The following is a 17726-nucleotide window of genomic DNA, read 5'->3' on the forward strand; positions in this document are numbered from 1 at the left end:
GGGCGGGGGGCGGGGGATAAAATGTGGGTAAGGATGACCCACAGCTTTGAAGCCGCCAAACCAGCATTCTTAACCCAGACTAAGTACAGTGCAGGAGACTTATGACTTAGTTACCAAACTACTAAACGTCCTTTACGAGAGAGGAGGCTTCCCGAGAGACAATTAACTTGTAGATTCACAAGATGTTCTAAGGCAAGGGGGTGTGAGCCAAAGAAGCCGAGGCAACAAGCACGGGGGCCCCCACCCATGAGCAAGGGTATATAAAAGCCCGGGAGCCTGGAGTGGCATTCACAGTTCGGCTAACTTCAAGGAGACACTGCCGCCTTCGCTCTGCCACCATGTCTTTCAACTGCTCCACAAGAAATTGCTCTTCCAGGCCAGTCGGAGGACGGTACACCGTCCCAGCAGGTCCAGTCGCCACAGCTTCGGCCCGCGATGCAGACTGCCTGAGTGGCATCTACTTGCCCAGTTCCTTCCAAACTGGTTCCTGGCTCCTGGACCATTGTCAGGAGTCATGCTGTGAGCCCACTGTCTGCCAGCCAACATGCTACCAGAGAACTTCTTGTATCTCCACCCCTGTCCAGGTAACTTGCAATCGACAGACCACCTGTGTCTCCAATCCCTGCTCAACTCCCTGTAGCCGGCCACTCACTTTTGTGTCCAGTGGCTGTCAGTCCTTGGGAGGCATTTCCAGCTCTTGCCAACCCGTGGGAGGCATCTCTACCACTTGCCAACCCGTGGGAGGCATCTCTACTGCCTGCCAACCTGTGGGAGGCATCTCGACTGTCTGCCAACCAGTGGGAGGCATCTCGACTGTCTGCCAACCAACCTGTGGAGTCACCAGGACATACCAGCAGTCCTGTTCATCCAGCTACCGAAGAACTTGCTAAGTGCGTAGGAGCCCGTGTTCCAGTGGAGTCTCCATGCTCTGCCAGCTGCGTTTCCAGGATCTTCCTGTATGCCTGACTACTTCATCACTGACCGTTATTGACTGCCCAGTTGCTGGCTGCTAGCTAAGCATGGGCTGCCTTTGACACTCTAAAATGTTCCTTACCAGCACAGATTAACTTTAAGGTTTGATTTCTGGTGCTGTGTAAGCTTCTTGATGCTTCCAAAGGCTTCCCCTCACTCAGTCCAATCTGAGGTCTCTGTGATGCTTCCAGAGGCTCTAATGCCAACAGCCCACACCTTCACCTTGCTCCTGTATCTCCTGGCTTCTGCTTCTGTGTCTCTAATAAAAGGGAGCTTGTCGCTCTGTGTATTTCTCAATAAACTTGCATTAGTTGGCATTGCAACCACATGTCTGAGCCACGTTTTTTATTTGTGAGGTTTTGTTATTTGTGAATAATCCTTCACAGATCAGGGTCTGACTTTTTTCCTTTCTGAGCACAGAGGATGGGCATAGAGATTGTGTTCCCAAGCAAGCCAGAAATCACATTGTGTTTTCTTGTTAGGAGAATGTGGGTAAGTAAGGGCTGTGGTGAAACACTATGAGATTTGACAACTAATTTGACCTCTATAATTTTCTGAACATTTGAGGGGTCTACAGAACAGCTTCCATGGAGGTAGCAGATAAGCTGTTAAGGAAGCAAAGGAGTTCAGAATTGCCCAGTGAAGGAAGCAGTAGAGCGGAGGACCAGAGTTCATGCTTTCCTAATCAAAAGATCAAAAGACCTAAGTGGTAACCTTTGAAATGACCCCTCCATGATCCGCTGGAGGGAGAATGAAGAAGGAAGTCTAGTTGATTCTAGACCTCGGGAATCACTGTATCCAAAGAACCAAGTCTAGCTATAACCTCCCGTCATTCTCTGGAACCAATCTGTGGTCCCAGACATGCTTAGTCAATGGTATTTAGTATATCTTGCAAAAGAGACTTAAGAAAAACTTGAGGAACATTGTTTTATCTCTTAATAATTTTTTTCTTTTGTGCTTGTATGGTGCTAAAGACTGAAACAAAAGATCCTCGTGTTTGTTAGCCAAATACTCTACCTCTGAGGCTCAACTCCAGCTCTGGTATTGGTTTGTTTTAACCCTCATAACCTGGCTTCTTGCTTGCTCTTTCCTGCAATCCATATGCCGATGAACCCAGCCATCTGGATGGATGGGAAGTCCATGTGCCAGCTTCTTTTGCCTTTCAGGGAAATGTGAGAGCTAGCTACCAGCACGGCTGCTCTCGCCCTTCTCATCTGTCATGTCCAGAAGCACATCTCAATATGTTCTCTTCAGAATTGCTCCGACAGACACAGACATGAACAATCATTAGCTAAAATAGAGACATTTGCAGCGTGAGCACCGGGCATGGCAGATGCCTTTTCTCCTAGCAAGAGTTGCTTTGGGGAGGCTCCGCGCATCATTCTCTGTTGTCGGTGCTAAGTGTTTTTCTTATTTTACCAATGGTTTTTCAGAGGCAAAAACGTATAGACGATTTCTATATAGATGCAGTATTTTCAATTTCTCCCTCTGCTGACTCTTCCTCCAATGTCCCCTTTATCAAAAAATGTTGGATATGACTTGCATTCATCTTTCACTAAAGCAAGACATGGCTTTTGCTCCATGCTCATCCCTGTCTTTTCTTTTTAAAAGAATTACCCTGACTTTCCAAAATGCCCTGGTTTGTCCTAAAAAACAGATCACTGTGTGTGTGTGTGTGTGTGTGTGTGTGTGTGTGTGTGTGTGTCTAAATGGACCTTCTGTTTCAGTTAATATGACTCTCAAATACTGTTTCTCTTATTCACTTCACATATGATTTGGAAAATTCATGATAGATAATTTTTTTTAATTTTTAAATTTATTTTACTTTTCTTTCTTTCTGCTTTCTAGGTTCCAATGAATATATGTCTTCTCTTTTTATTTATGTGACTAATAAATACTTATAAATAAGAGTGGTATATTCATAATACATATTGAGATAGGTGTTATAGTCTGATATGACAGTATTTTGCTTGGCCTGTTCGTTGCCCTATGAACATTCAAATATATTGGAGCAATCTTGCCAAGCTGTTGCTGACCTTCATTTCTGTTTGGAGAATTATTATTATTGCTTTTGCTATTATAAAAGTTCTATTTATACTAGAACTTTGAAAGTTCTCACCATCCTTTGCTTTATTACATAGTAAATTTTAAGTTTGTCTTGGAGAACAATCTTAAAGATAGAAACGTGATGATTCTTAGCCTAAGGCCTGGAAATGCAATTTGTATCCAACATTCCATCACTGTGGGAAGTGCGCTTTTGCTGGTCTGTGTGGGTCTGCTTACCTCCTCAGCCCTTAGCTCACTTGGGAACCAGAAGCAATGATAGCATCTCTTGTCTCTGTTTTCAGGAAGAGTCTAAAATAATATGTTCTGGTTTCAAGGGGGCCATCTATCCTTTGATACAGAAATTTACTGAGCTGTCTTTTGTTGTGGGGAGCCGGGTGTTTTTCCTTTCCTTTCCTTTCTTTCCTTTCCTTTTTCCTTTCCTTTTTTTTTTTTTTTTTTTTTTTTTTTTTTTTTTTTTTTTTTTTTTTTTTTTTTTTTCCTTTCTTTTTCCTTTCCTTTCCTTTCCTTTCCTTTCCTTTCCTTTCCTTTCCTTTCTTTCCTTTCCTTCCTTTCCTTTCCTTTCCTTTCCTTCCTTTCCTTCCTTCCTTCCTTCCTTCCTTTCCTTCCTTTCCTTTCCTTTCTTTTCCTTTCCTTTCTTTCTTTCTTTCTTTCTTCTTCTTTTCCTTCTCTTCTTTTCTTTTCTTTCTTTCTTTCTTCTTTTTTAAGTCATGGCTGCCCCCGAAGCTCTGGGAACTCTGATGGTAGAGGTTGGGGGATAGTGGCTGGTGTCCCTTCTCTGTGGCCTCGACTGTCTGTGTTAGAAGGGTTATGTCACTTTGTGGAGTGCCTTCCTGCTCTCTCTCTGCATCTGTTCAGGCCGCTCTCATCCAGGCAGTTGACGACACTTCCTTTCTTTGATCTTCAGTAAATTCACTCCCTAAGGCACTTGGGTGCAGCACGTCCAAAAGACTTCATTGTAAGTTTGGGGACATAGAGGTCATTTATATTCTGGTTATAAAATATGTGATAAAAATTTAAGTGGTAAAATACACATAGCATAGAAGTCATCATGTTAAATACTTTTACATGACGGTCTGTGGAACTCAGTATCCTCACCTTACTGTGGTACTCGATACTCTCCCAATACTATGCCACTGATCACTTTTGGATACTTTTTATCATCTCATGCTGATCCACTCTGGCCTTTATCTTCTTTTCTTGCCAAATTCAGAACTCAATTTTTCCCTCCTTCCTCCCTGTTTTCATCTCTCCCCTCTGCCTTTCATTCAACAAATGCTGATGTCCTTCTGAGATCAACTCTTTGATAGTAAAGAGAAATATGATTCCTGGGCCTTAGGGAGCTCAGGGTCATAGAGTCATTGCTAGGACTTCTCTCTGTTCTGTGTGTTTCCCTCCACAGGCTTCCTGGTTCCCTTTCAAATGCTTCATTTAACATTGCATATAAATGCTTTTGAAGATGCATCACACAAGTTCTCGGTGTATGGTGTCATCATTCTGTTTTTCTTATACAATGCTTGTTGATTTTAAAATTCAGGCAATTACTGAAGGCATGTGCTACTCTAGAGTATTTGACTTTACATACAAGAGACATAGGAAGAGTCAAAGGAACATATAGAGTTGGCCAAAGGACAGGAGTCTCAGAGTGGGCTCCGAAACTACCCACAGGGCAGACCAGGTTAGATCTGCTGTTAAGACCTTGGCCTTGTACAGACTCATCTGATCTCTGGATTTTCAGGAAAATTTTACCCATGGTTAAAAACATAAATATTTTCATGAAAGACTTTTGCTGTGGATATCGCTCTATATGAATAAAACACTGATGGCCAGTGACCAGACAGGAAGTATAGGCGGAACAAGGAGAGAGGAGAATTGGGGAAACAGGAAGAAGGGGGGAGACACACTGCAGCCACCGCCAGGACAAGCAACATGTAAAGACGCTGGTAAGCCACCAGCCATGTGGCAAGGTATAAATGGGTTAATTTAAGATATAAGAACAGTTAGCAAGAAGCCTGCCACGGCCATACAGTTTATAAGTGATATAAGAGTCTGAGGGATTATTTTTTTTTTTTTGGTTTTTCGAGACAGGGTTTCTCTGTGTAGCTTTGCGCCTTTCCTGGAACTCACTTGGTAGCCCAGGCTGGCCTCGAACTCACAGAGATTCACCTGGCTCTGCCTCCCGAGTGCTGGGATTAAAGGCGTGCGCCACCACCGCCCGGCCTGAGGGATTATTTTAAATGTGGATTGTGGGACTGCGGGGCTTGGTGGCAGCTGGAGAGAAGCCCTCCAGCAACAGACTTTATACTTAGTTTTATGAATCTGGAATCTTTTCTTATTATCACCTCTGGCTTCAATGTCTGTCATAGAATGTGTGGTTTTGAATTGAACTGCCTGATGGGCATTTTCAGAGGGATTTTTGGTTACAGTGTAGTCTGATGTATCAACTAGGTGTGATTGATATGGTACATTTCACATTATAAAACAGTTATGATTGGGAAGCAGAATTTTTGGCATGGGTACAGCTATTTAAAGCAAGTAGTTGTATGGTTTCTTGTAAGAATAAAGGACAAGGATGATGAGATTACTAAAATTCTGTTAGTGATAATTGGTGTGAGGAAGAAATACAGACTATTATTCTGATCTAGAGGATTTATCTGCTGATCTACAGGTTTCATAGTTACTACCCTCCAAATGAATGTCCTAGCGAGACTCCTTCATAAAATGGAACTTAATCATTTGGATTGGAAACTCTATGCTATTTCTCCACTAAGTAAAGTATTTGTATCTATCATCTATCTATCTATCTATCTATCTATCTATCTATCTATCTATCTATCTATCTATCATCTATCTGTGTCTGTGCATAGGCACACATGTGTGCATGTGCATGCCACAGTGTATGTGTGGAGGTCTGAGGATAGCTTGTAGTACCATCTCTCTCTTACCATGTGAGTGCCAATGATGGAACTCAGGCTGTCAGGCTTAGAGGCAAGTCCATTTACCTGCTGAGGTATCTCCCTTGGCCCTCATGGGGCATTTTTTTGTGATTGTGCATTTTGGCATCTTATTATAATCCTAGCACCCAGGAGGCCACTGCAGGAGGATGGATGGGCTGCACAGCAATATCCTTTCTTAATAAACCCAAATCTCATATGAACATGCAAACAAAGTGTTAAAATCTGGAAGACCTGGCAGCAACATACAAATTGGACAGTGACAGAGAAGACCATTTTGTCATAAGGAAATGTCCTTTAAAACCCTCCACCAGACCAGTTTGTCTTCTTTTGGCTAATGGTGCCAATTACCGTCTGTCAAGTTGTCTATCACCAATACCAGATACAACTTCATATGTGTAATGAAGCAACAAGAGCTGTTCCGTCTTCCTGCGTGGCAACAGGGATTCTTCCAAGTCTTCTGCTTTACATTTCCTCTGCCTCTCCATGGTAGGATTCCCTCTAGGTCTCCATGATTTTACACTGGGTGCTATGATGAAGTCCTTATCTGGTCTCAATGTTTCTCTTCCGGTCTCATCCTCTCTTTCACAGCACCACCATGTATGTCTAGATTGGTTTACTGCAGCTGTTGTGGCAAAGTCCTCCAAACTGGTTTAAGAAATGGCTTCCACGGGCACCCTTCCTTTTCCGTTGCTGACAGTGGGTAGGAAAGCAACATTCACTGGAAACTAAAGGGAATTTCCCCTAGAGCTTACCTCAGAGACCAAAGTTAGAATTACAATCCTGCGATTAAGAGCTGTATTCGTTTTCAAATGGATTTATTAAAATGAGGACAGAACTGAAGCTATTTGGTAGCTCTTGCCCAGTCGTGAATCCATAGACTTGTCTCTTATCCCTGCGTGAGATTCTGGGATGAGGCTGGAAAATGTTTCATTTATGAAATAAAGTCTTCAAGTGGTATGCAGAGCACATATAATCTTCTGAAAATCAAGAATTTGGGGTGAGGGACTTTTTTTGATAAAAGTCACAGGACTCAGAGGCAGAAGGTCTTGTATTGAATTTAATTCAACCACACTGACAATAAAGTAAATTCTTTGATCTCTCTGAATCCCTGGCCACTCCTGTGTAAATGGGGCATGGAGACATTAATGCCTAACTCAGGTACTAGCCAAGGTGAGACTCACTGCTGTCAAAGATAAACCTCATAGTCTTGAGGGTTTAGCACAGCAGGAATTTATTTTCTGCTCATTCAAATAGTGAAGGTGTGTTCCTGATTCGTAGGTCGCCCCTTTCTCTAAGACGACTTAAAAGTGTCAGCACTTGGTTTTGTTCTTTTCCAATCTTCCCCCACAAGGTTTCCAGGTAGCTTCGGGAGCTCAGAGTACAGGAGATAGCATGAGGAAGATGAGCTGTGTCTTCTCACTATAAGACTCTATACTCTTGACAGGGGCTTCCATGTCTCTTCATTTTTTTTCTTTTTTTTGGGGGGGGGCTGTTTATATAATATTTTTTATATTTAAATTTTTTATTCATTTTACCAATCACACTTTCCCCTCCTTTCTCTCCTCCCGTTCCCCCCCACCTCTTTTCTACACCCCCATCCACTCCTCAGAAAGGGAGTCAACAAAGTATGGCATATCAAGTTGAGGCAGGACCCTTCCTGTATCTAGGATGAGCAAGGCATCCCACCATAGGGAATAGGTTCCAAAAAGCCATCTCATACACCAGGGACAGACCCTGGCCCCAGTGCTAGGGGTCCCACAAACAGACACTGCTACACAACTGTTACCCACATGCAGAGGGCCTAGGTTGATCCCATGTGGCTCTTAGCTGTTGGTCTAGAGTCTGTGAGCTCCCATGAGCTTGGATCAGCTGTCTCTGTGGGTTTCCCTGTAGTGATCTTTTGGTTTTTCGAGACAGGGTTTCTCTGTGTAGCTTTGCGCCTTTTCCTGGAACTCACTTGGTAGCCCAGGCTGGCCTTGAACTCACAGAGATCCTCCTGCCTCTGCCTCCCGAGTGCTGGGATTAAAGGCATGTGCCACCACTGCCTGGCTCCCTGTAGTGATCTTAAGCCCCCTTGTTCATATAATTCCTCTTCCCTCTCTTTAACTGGACTTCTGGAGTTTGACCCAGTGCTTGGTTGTGGATCTCTGCTTCTGCTTCCACCAGTTACTAGATGAAGGTTTGTGTTTGTCTTTCTGGGTCTGGATTACCTTACTCAGGATGATTTTTTTTCTAGTTCTATCAATTTCCCTGAAAATTTTATGATGTTTCTCTCTCCCCCCCCCTCTCTCTCTGTGTTTCCACTGACTGACACTCCATTGTACAAATGTACCACATTTTCTTTATCCATTATTCAGTTGAGGGGCATCTAGGATGTTTCCAAGTTCTGATTATTTTGAATAATGCTGCTATGAACATAGTTGAGCAAGTATTCTTGTGGTATGATTGAGCATCCTTTGTGTATATGCCCAAGAGTGGTAATTGAGGTAGATTGATTCTCAGTTTTCTGAGAAATCGCCATACTGATTTCCAAAGTGGCTGTATAAGTTTGCACTCCCACCAGCAATGGAGGAATGTTCCCCTTACTCCATATCCTCTCCAACATCTGTCTGTTTTTGTCTGGATTTCTTGGTAGGATTTATTGATTTCTTCCAATTTTTTGTTTGTTTTTTTCCTTGATTTCTTTTCTTTTTTCTTTCTTTTCTTTTCTTTTTCTTTTTTTTCCGAGACAGGGTTTCTCTGTGTAGTTTTGGTGCCTGTCCTGGATCTTGCTCTATAGACCAGGCTGGCCTTGAACTCACAGAGATCCACCTGGCTCTGCCTCCTGAGTGCTGGGATTAAAAGTGTGCACCACCACTGTCCTGCTTATTGATTTCTTTAAGAGAATTTTTCATTTCCTCTTTATGGGCCTCTATCATCTTCATAAAGTTATTTTTAAGGTCATTTTCTTCTGCTTCCTCTGCATTAGTATGTTCAGGTATTGCTGTTGTAAAACCACTAGGTTCTGGTGGTGCCATACTGCTCTTTATATTGTTGAATATATTCTTATACTGTCTTTTACCCATCTGGGTTTGAGATAATTATATGTTCAGGTAGGTGTTGATTCTTCTGATGTCTTTGTTGGATGGGTCTTTTGTCCCTTTATTGTCTGTTTCCTTTATTGTCTTTTGGCCTGAATGGCCAAGAGTTCTGGTGATTGTCTGGTTGTCAGGTTGAATAGGGTTGTCTCAGCTGAGGTTTATGGGGGTTTGGGTGCCTAGATCCAACATATCATCTAGTTCCTGCTGATGCTGGCTTTACTTGTGCCTGTGGGGCCTGTCTTTCCAACTGGTGCAAGTGGCACTTGTGCCTCTAGGGGCTGATGATGTTGTGAGGGATGGTTGGCCAGGAGGAGGATGATGGGTTTGGGCGGAAGAGTGTGTCTTATAGGTTACAGTCTCCAGTGGGTGGCAGTGGTAGTGGAGCAGCTGGCCTGCAGGATTCTGTGTCTTCCTTTCTTGAAATTCAGATGTGATTGAGTTCTCTACTGACATTGGCTTTCTCTGGCCATCCATGGGTAGGGCATACTGAAGGAACCGCTGTTATTCCAGAGGATATAGTGCATGGTTGACTACAATGGTCTGATCACCTCCTCCCAGTACCTTCTCCACCCTGTCTGACATGATTATATTACCTCTCAAGGTAGATGGTAGAGTAGTCAGGCTGAGCTGCCACGCCAATGAACACCTGCAAACAGTCCTAGCTGAGGAGCCAGCCTGTCACTGTCTTGTCCTCTTTCACCTCCTCTTTTTACCCCCTCAGTGCATCCTCACACGATCTCCCCCCCCTGCCCCCCACTACCTCACATCCTCACTACTGCTGGCTCAGTCTTGCTCTGTGTCTTAAGTATTGGTATACCCCATTTGGAATAAGTATTTGGGACAGATTTTGGTGTGTATCAAAATGCAAATGTAACTGGGTTCCTGTAGTTTGCCTGTTAAAGTCTTGTTTGGTGTGATGTCAACAGTAGCATTGAAAAGCAGGGTCCAAAGAGCAGATTCATAGGAAACTCAGATCCAGTTCATTTAACACGATTTGTTTCCTTTTTTCCTCACATTTTAACATTACTGTTGTGGACTAGGAATCTCTGCTAGAGGAACACATCATCTAGTTGTGTGCATCTTGTGTGTGTTTAACCATGAGACAGTTTTATCACAGACTATTAATCTGCAAAAGCCTTTTTTATTTTTTAAACATTGGTTTTTCTTCATCTTTGAGAATTTCACATATGTATATAACAAAACATGGTCATATCTTCTTCCTTTTCCTACCTCAAACTCACCCACAAGTTTCTCTCAATAGAACCCCCTCTAGCTTTACGTTCCCTAAATTCGTGTTTATTTATGGTAGCTCACTACTCCAGTTAGTGCTGCCTATATGTGTATGGTTGTAGACCTATCCACCGGATCTTGCCAAATCTGCCACTTGAAAAAAGACCAGAAAAAGAGTCTGTCAGATGCCAACCCAGACAACAGTTTCTGTTCTATCTCTCCTGTGAGATAAGGATGAGGAGAGGAAGTCACATGATTCTTAGGAGCCATGATAGAAATGTCATGACTTCCACAGGTCCCAGCATGGTGAGATCTCCAAGGATCATTGAATCAGCTTATCACATGTAGCCAGTGCCATGATCAGTCAAGCAGGCTAGGGGATCAGACTCTGGTTCAGGATCAAGGCTGCCAAGCTCCAGTGTCCTTATGTGCTTTATACAAGTGCATTCAGTGTCATCCATCATTCGCCCACATCTCTGGTGCCATAGCAATTGGAAATGAAAAATTAATTTGTGAAGAAATTCAGCTGACCAAGCTTTGTAATGTTCAGATGAGAAACTTGGACGTCGCCAGGTGATTTGTAACATTCACATGCCGTGGACTCCAATGGCGAAGCCTTTAACTTTTAGACTGGTTTATGACCTTTTTCTTGTTTCCTTCCGTGGAAAATGTATTTCTGAGTAGATGCTATCGAGTGAGTGATGTTCTGAAGCTGCTGACTGGTCTGTTCAGGGTCATGGGGAGATTGATGTTTAGAATTAGATCAAATTCTCCTCCTCCTCTTCCCTTTCTTTCATTTCTTTACAAAAAGCTCTGCTTTCTCATTTTTTCTCTTAACTTTGCATACCTGTCCTGATAAGATGCATCAGATTACCTCAGAAGACACATCAAAAGGGATCTTCTGTGAACTCTGAGGTGGCTTGACACACTGGAAATTAGGGGACATTCAGGTAACTTTGCAGCACATTGGTTCTTCAGGGATTTTTTCATTCAAAGAATATGTATTGAAAATCTGATACTAACTAGCCTTTCCCCTCTTCTAAAGATTCTAATACAGTGGAAAAGCAGTCATAAAAATAACCTGATAACATGAAAGCCCACTCTAGAGATGCTGATGTGGACGTACATTTATAGATGGAAGTGGGTCCATGGAATTTGTAGGATCACTTTTTTTTCCTCATGAGACATATGGGAGGGGTTCTCAGGGAAATATTTGAATTGCTTCTGTTTTTAGAAAAATTATTGATTTTGCATCTCGACTGCAGTTTTCCCTCTTTCTTCTCCTCCCACTCCCTCCCCCTACCTTCCCCTGCCCACCCATCCTTTCCTCTGCTGTTTCTGTTCAGAAAGGGGGAAGCCTCCCATGGGTATCAACAAAGCATGGCATATCATGTTTTGGTAGGACTAAGCTCCTCCCCTTTTATTTAGGCTGGATGAGGCACCTGAGTATAAGGAATAGGCTCCCCAAAGCCAGCCAAAGTGTTAGGAACAGCCCCTACTCCCATTGTTAGGAATTTCACAAGTAGACCAAGCTACGCAACTGTCACATACATGGAGAGAGCCTATCTCTTCCCATGCAGGCTCCTTGGTTGTCAGTTCAGACTCTGTGAGCTCCTATAAGGCCAGGTTAGTTGTTTCTGTGGGTTTTCTTGGGATGTCTTTGACCCCTCTGGCTCATATAATTCTTCCTCTTTTTCTTTAACAGGATTCCTCGAGCTTGGCCTACTGTTTGACCGTGGGTCTTTGCATTTGTTTCTATCAGTTGCTGAATGAAGCCTCTCTAATGACTTTTGGGCTGGGTACCAATCTATGAGTATAGCAGATTATCCTTAGGCATCATTATGCTGGTATTTTTCCTTTCCTTCTCCAATCCTGTTTGCTTCTGTCCTAAGTCTCTGGGCCATCCAGCCTCTTGGTCCTGGCCCTCCAGGCAGTGTCAGGGGTGGGCTCACTCTCACGGCATGGATCTGAAGCTGGACTAGTCATTGGTTGGCCACTCCCACAGTCTCTGTGCTACCCTTACCCCAGGACATCCCATAGGCAGGGCAGAGTATAGGTCAAAGGTTATGTGGCTGGGCTGGTGCCCCAATCCCTCTACTGGAAGTCTTACCTGGTCACAGGAGGTGGCCAGTTCAGGCTACATGTTCACTGTTGCTTGGAGTCTTAGCTGGGGTCATCCTTGTAGATTCCTGGGAGTTTCCCTTGCATCAGATTTCTACTTGACCTTGAAATGCACCCCTTATTTCCAGTCAGCTCTTTCAGTTTGCTTCTTAATGTCACAGGATCTGGGGAAGATGAAGCATATGTTTTTCCAGCATCTAGCAAGCCTCAAATATATAGTAAGGTTTTGTTTTGAAAAAAAGAAAGAATGGCAAACCCTGAAAATATACAAAAAATATATATCAGTAACATTATACAGACTGAATAGTTTGCATTTATTTGTATGTGGGTAATCTATATATGAAATATATATGTATAGTGTACACACATACATAGGAAAAAAGGAAGAAAACCAATATGAAATCACAAGGTTCTTTTAGTGTGTGTGGCAGAGAGTGGTTTTGTGTGCATTAGAGGGAGGGGAGACAAAAGAGGGCACATTCCCTTGGACTGAAAATTTAGCTCCAAATTCTAGAGGTGTCACCTTTTCAGCCAACCTATTCAGATCTTCTCTCCTGGACCTGGGATATGAGGACCTGAGAGCACTGGGCTAACTACAGTCTAATGCTGTGGACAATCTTACTTCAGTTTCAGTGTACTTAAAAATATAAATTAATTTACACCCTAGTCACAGTCTCCCCTTCCTCCTCTCCTTCCTGTTCCTCCACCCCATCTTCCCTGTGTTCCCACCCTCCAATCCACTCCTCTGTTTCTGTTGGGGGTGGCGAACAGATATGGATATCAACAAAACATAGCATATCAAGATGCAACAAAGAAAGCGATGATCTAAGGAAGTTCAGGAAAACATGTGAATAAAGGTCAGGAAGCACATATTAAATGTTAACACACCAGCCCTTTCCCAGAACTTCCTCAGGACAGATCAGTTTAAACACAATGCCTGGCACATACTGTAGACTATGTCTGGGCAAGTATAAAAGCAAGGCAGAAGGCAATATCCAGATTCAGGGCACACTCACCAGACTGGGTTCTATAGCTGTGTTCTGACATCCTACAGGAATAAACATGTCTCATAAATTCGAGTGTAAATGTTTGTCATAGGAGGCACAAAATCACGTCCAAGAACAATCCGGGGAACAAAGCGCACCCGAGGTAAAAGGCTCTCTGCTTTTTTCCCTGGAGCCTCTCTCACAGTTCCCCAAGGCATTGTTTACTATGCATCATTCCCTTGACTGTGTTCCAACAGAGGCGTGACACTGTGTGCTCAGAAAACAGTGAACTCCAATGTGGCTCCGAAAGTATAATTTTTGGTGGCTATTGGGGAAGGAAGAATGCCTAGCGATGTGTAGGTGTCATGAGTACATGATATAACAAACACAAATGAACATGGCTTTGTCTTTCCATAGTGTCAGAACATTTTGAACAACAATAAATTTACAAGGTGGAACAATTTCTTTTATCTTTTTTATACAATATATTTTTCCATAATATTTTTATTCATTATTTGGGAATTTCACATCATGAATCACAAGCACACTCACTTCCTAGACCTCTCAGATCTGCTCCCCACCCTTGTGACTCCCCCCTGAAAAAAAAATAGAAGAGAATAAAACAAGTCCAAATTGTGTTGCCCATATACTCCCTGGAGCATGCTCAAACTCCTGGTGACTAGCTCCTTAAGGGAAACTGAGTCCTTTTCCATCTGAACCCCTGCCATCAGTTGTGGAGAGCAACACTTAAGCATCCTTATCATAATTTTTAAGAGTTTACTTCAGTGGCTTTCGGTCTAAGCTGTTGCTTTTTTGGGGGCGGAGGGTGAGGTGGGGATTGTTACAGACACCTTCTATGTCCCTCTTTCTCAACTGTGAGTCTGCAGTCACCAAAACCATGGCAAAAATAGCTTCTTTGCCCTTTATAGTCATCAGGAGTATGGATCATTGATTTGCAAATGGTTTCTTGAGACAGCATGAACCACAGACATCCATGTGGTCTTCAATGTCAGCATGTGCCACAAACTTCAGCATGGACTCTGGTGTCAGACCACAGACACCATCACAGCCCTCTGAGGCAGCACGGACCACAGACATCCACATAGCCTTCAAGTGGTAATACCAGGCCACCCTGTCAATACTACTGGACAACGTTCTCCATCCACAGTAGGCTTCTCTCATACCCAACACTGCCGTTGTGTCTCAAGTTCCACCTACAGTTCCACCACTCACTCACTGTTCCATTCCTCTTCCTTTCCCACCTCTCCATTGAATATTCATTCATCTTAGTGGCATTGGAAACTGCAGTGCATCACATAATATATGTATCGTGATATACTGACATATGTGAATATATATCTCTATCTATCTATCTATCTATCTATCTATCTATCTATCTATCTATCTATCTATCGTATATTCTGCTGTTACCAGAGTCATGGCGATCCTGTACCTCTGGTTCTGCAGGACCAGATCCTTCATGGAGCTCATAGATTGGGTAGATGTTGGGGTGGATCAACTCAAAGCCCCGGATCTGGCCTACCATCTGGGCCTGGATAGTAGCTGATTTGGTCAGATGGCAGGGTCAGGCTTCTACCACTGGAGGGGCCCATACAATGTATTTTGAACATATTCTTTCTCCTTCCCCAACTTCCCCCAGATCTTCCTTACCTCTCTACCCACCCAACTTTATGTTCTCTCTCTCTCTCTCTCTCTCTCTCTCTCTCTCTCTCTCTCTCTCTCTCTCTCTCTCTCTAATAAATTTCAGTAGCAGTTATTTGCCAGATTATCTGCCTACCATGGTAATTTGGCTGAGGTGAATGCAGGTCCTTTTATTAATTAAAATATAACTGCATAATTCTCTCTTCCACCTCTTTTACCTCCATCCCTTTCCATTCCCTCTCAAATTCATGTCTTTGTTTTCTTTAAGTATTGTTACATACATAGGTAAATCAATATATAATATAGCCTGCTGAGTCAATTTAGTGTGGCCTGCATGTATGCTTTGTAGGGCTGACCTCTTGAGACTGGATAACCATTTAGAGGGCTCATCCTTGGGGAAGACAGATTCTCCCGTTCCCAGCAGTCTTTAATTGCCTATAGCTCTTCATCTTGGGTGGGGTCTCGTAAGATTCTCCCACCCATGTTGGTGTGTCCACTGGTGTTGCCATTGCTTGGTCCAGTTGAAGCAGCCATGCACATTGGTGAGATTCTGTGGGTGTGGCTTCCTTCTCATATTTAGAAGACATGCTCTGGCGGGAGACTTCCTGGTCATCTGGCTTTCCCTGAGCCTTAGATATATTGTGGATGTACCCATCGAGGATGAGCACAATTATTCAGTTATTCTTTGCATTTTGATCAGTTTTGGCTTTCTGTAATGGTCTTTGTTGCAAGACACTTCTTTGATGAGAGATGTATGGTGATGCATTGGGTACCCTAATAAAGCTTGCCTGGGGGTCAGAGGACAGAGCCAGCCACTATATTGGACGTAGAGGTCAGGCAGTGGTAGCACACGCCTTTAATCCTAGCATTCAGGAGGCATGGATCTCTGTGAGTTCAAGGCCACGCTAGGAACAGAGCCAGGCGTGGTGGCACACACCTTTAGTCCCAGCACTAGGAAGGAAGTGAGGCGGCAGGGTACAGAAAGGTATATAAGATGTGAGTAAACAGGAAGTCTCTCTCTCCTGAGATTGCGGATTTCCTAGAGGTAAGAGCTAATGGTTGGCTTGTCCTGTTTCTCTGATCTTTCAGCTTTCACCCCAATATCTGGCTCCGGTTTTTTTTTTTTTTTTACATTTTTTTTTTTTTTTTTTTTTTATTAATAGGACCTTTTAAGATTCATGTTACAGAGACGAGAGCTACACTTCTCTGTGGGTATAAGAGTATTTAGATCACAGTTCGGAATTGTAGTGGTTTAACAATAGACTCTCCTCTAAGATCCAATACTTTTAATAATAACTCTCATGCCACACAACACACAGAAAACACGTCTTTCTATATAGGCACATATGATGCATGTATGTGGCTTACACAATGAGCGTAAGTTAAAAGGTGATAGCTGGTTTTAAAAGGTTTCAGAAAAACCTTGAGCTAAAAACATGTTAGTAGAGTCTGTATTGATGAGATAAGGGACCCAGAACTGGCCTCAGGGAAGATGCTGTTTCTGTCAGGCCTCAGAAGAGTCAGGCCTGAGAGTGAAGATGCAGCCAGCTACAGAGAAAATCAGAACTGGGTATGCATCAGGAAATGGAGGATCTCAGCCCAGACTGGTGAATAGGCAGACAGACAGACAACTGCCAAGGAAAACCCTCAGGGCAGTTGGAAGACCTCAGCTGTTCTCAGCTGTCAGCTCTTGATCTACACTCTGTGTCAAGTCAGTGCAGTCACACCATTACAGTGTTAGGTGTCCATCACTTTGTGTCATTTAGGTATGGGAGTTTTACCCTTTCCAAGGTCTGGCATGTCTGATGAGTCCTTAGGCCTGTTTTTGTTTTTTGTTTTTTGTATACAATCTTTACATGTCCATGTGCTCTTCTAGTCTCAATTCATCCCAATAAAGTTATAGGGTAGAACTCTTTCTGCCTCCAGGAGCAACTCCTTTATCAGTGCGTCATGCATGGGTGGCGCAGGACAGATGATGGTGTCTGTGGCTTCACCCAGGATCTCAATCATCCTTTACCCTTAAAATGGAGTCAAAAGCTGCATGCAAGATGGAGTCTCACAAGGCAAAACCTCAGCCTAAAATACCGCTCTTGTATAAAATATAGGGTATATTAGAACAGAGTGTAGCTTGACCTCAGCATGAAGAATCTCTATTCAGAACATCTTGAATGCACTGTAATAAGTTTAATCTTTTAATTAAAGAATAAAGAGTGATGAGAGGTTTTAGAATCTCTTTGCTGTTTACCAGAGGTACAGAAATAATTAGACGTCAAAGAAGCCTTCAGGATTCTTATTCTAAAAGAGTGAGTAGGTACTGATGTCTTTTGTCAAGACAGAGAATCCAAGAGGAACATGATTTTTGCTACTGCTTTTGAGGCATCTGCTAATCCCAGCAGGTGAGTGTGATTGGGTCACATCTGGATCTTCATATGTCTCTGCCATGTTACTCTGACATGGATTTTACTATAAGGAAAGGTGAGATTTGATTAAACTCATTGAGATTTGCATGCAACCTGCAGCCTGTTTTACGAACAAGTTCTACATGCATTAAACTTTAGTATCCATGGTACTAGACCTTCCCCCAGTGAGTATTTTATCTGCAGATGCTCTTGTCTTTTGTATGGCATGACATAGTATTTACATAGGACCTGACC

The 17726-nt window shown here is 43.0% G+C and overlaps 1 protein-coding gene across 1 annotated transcript; it reads left to right on the forward strand.

Annotated features, from left to right (window-relative positions):
- The first annotated feature begins 278 nt into the window (after positions 1-278).
- On the forward strand, positions 279-1295 carry LOC114698369 (keratin-associated protein 11-1). Its single transcript, XM_028877021.2, has one exon. It carries the CDS (start codon positions 339-341, stop codon positions 888-890), a length of 552 nt encoding a protein of 183 aa, XP_028732854.1. The 5' UTR covers positions 279-338; the 3' UTR covers positions 891-1295.
- Positions 1296-17726: the final 16431 nt, after the last annotated feature.

Source organism: Peromyscus leucopus, chromosome 12, assembly GCF_004664715.2.
Source record: "Peromyscus leucopus breed LL Stock chromosome 12, UCI_PerLeu_2.1, whole genome shotgun sequence".
Taxonomy (NCBI): Eukaryota; Metazoa; Chordata; class Mammalia; order Rodentia; family Cricetidae; genus Peromyscus; species Peromyscus leucopus.

Excerpts from the sequence above, each read along its gene's own strand:
- LOC114698369 (XM_028877021.2), top strand. The coding sequence starts at position 339 with ATGTCTTTCAACTGCTCCACAAGAAATTGCTCTTCCAGGCCAGTCGGA.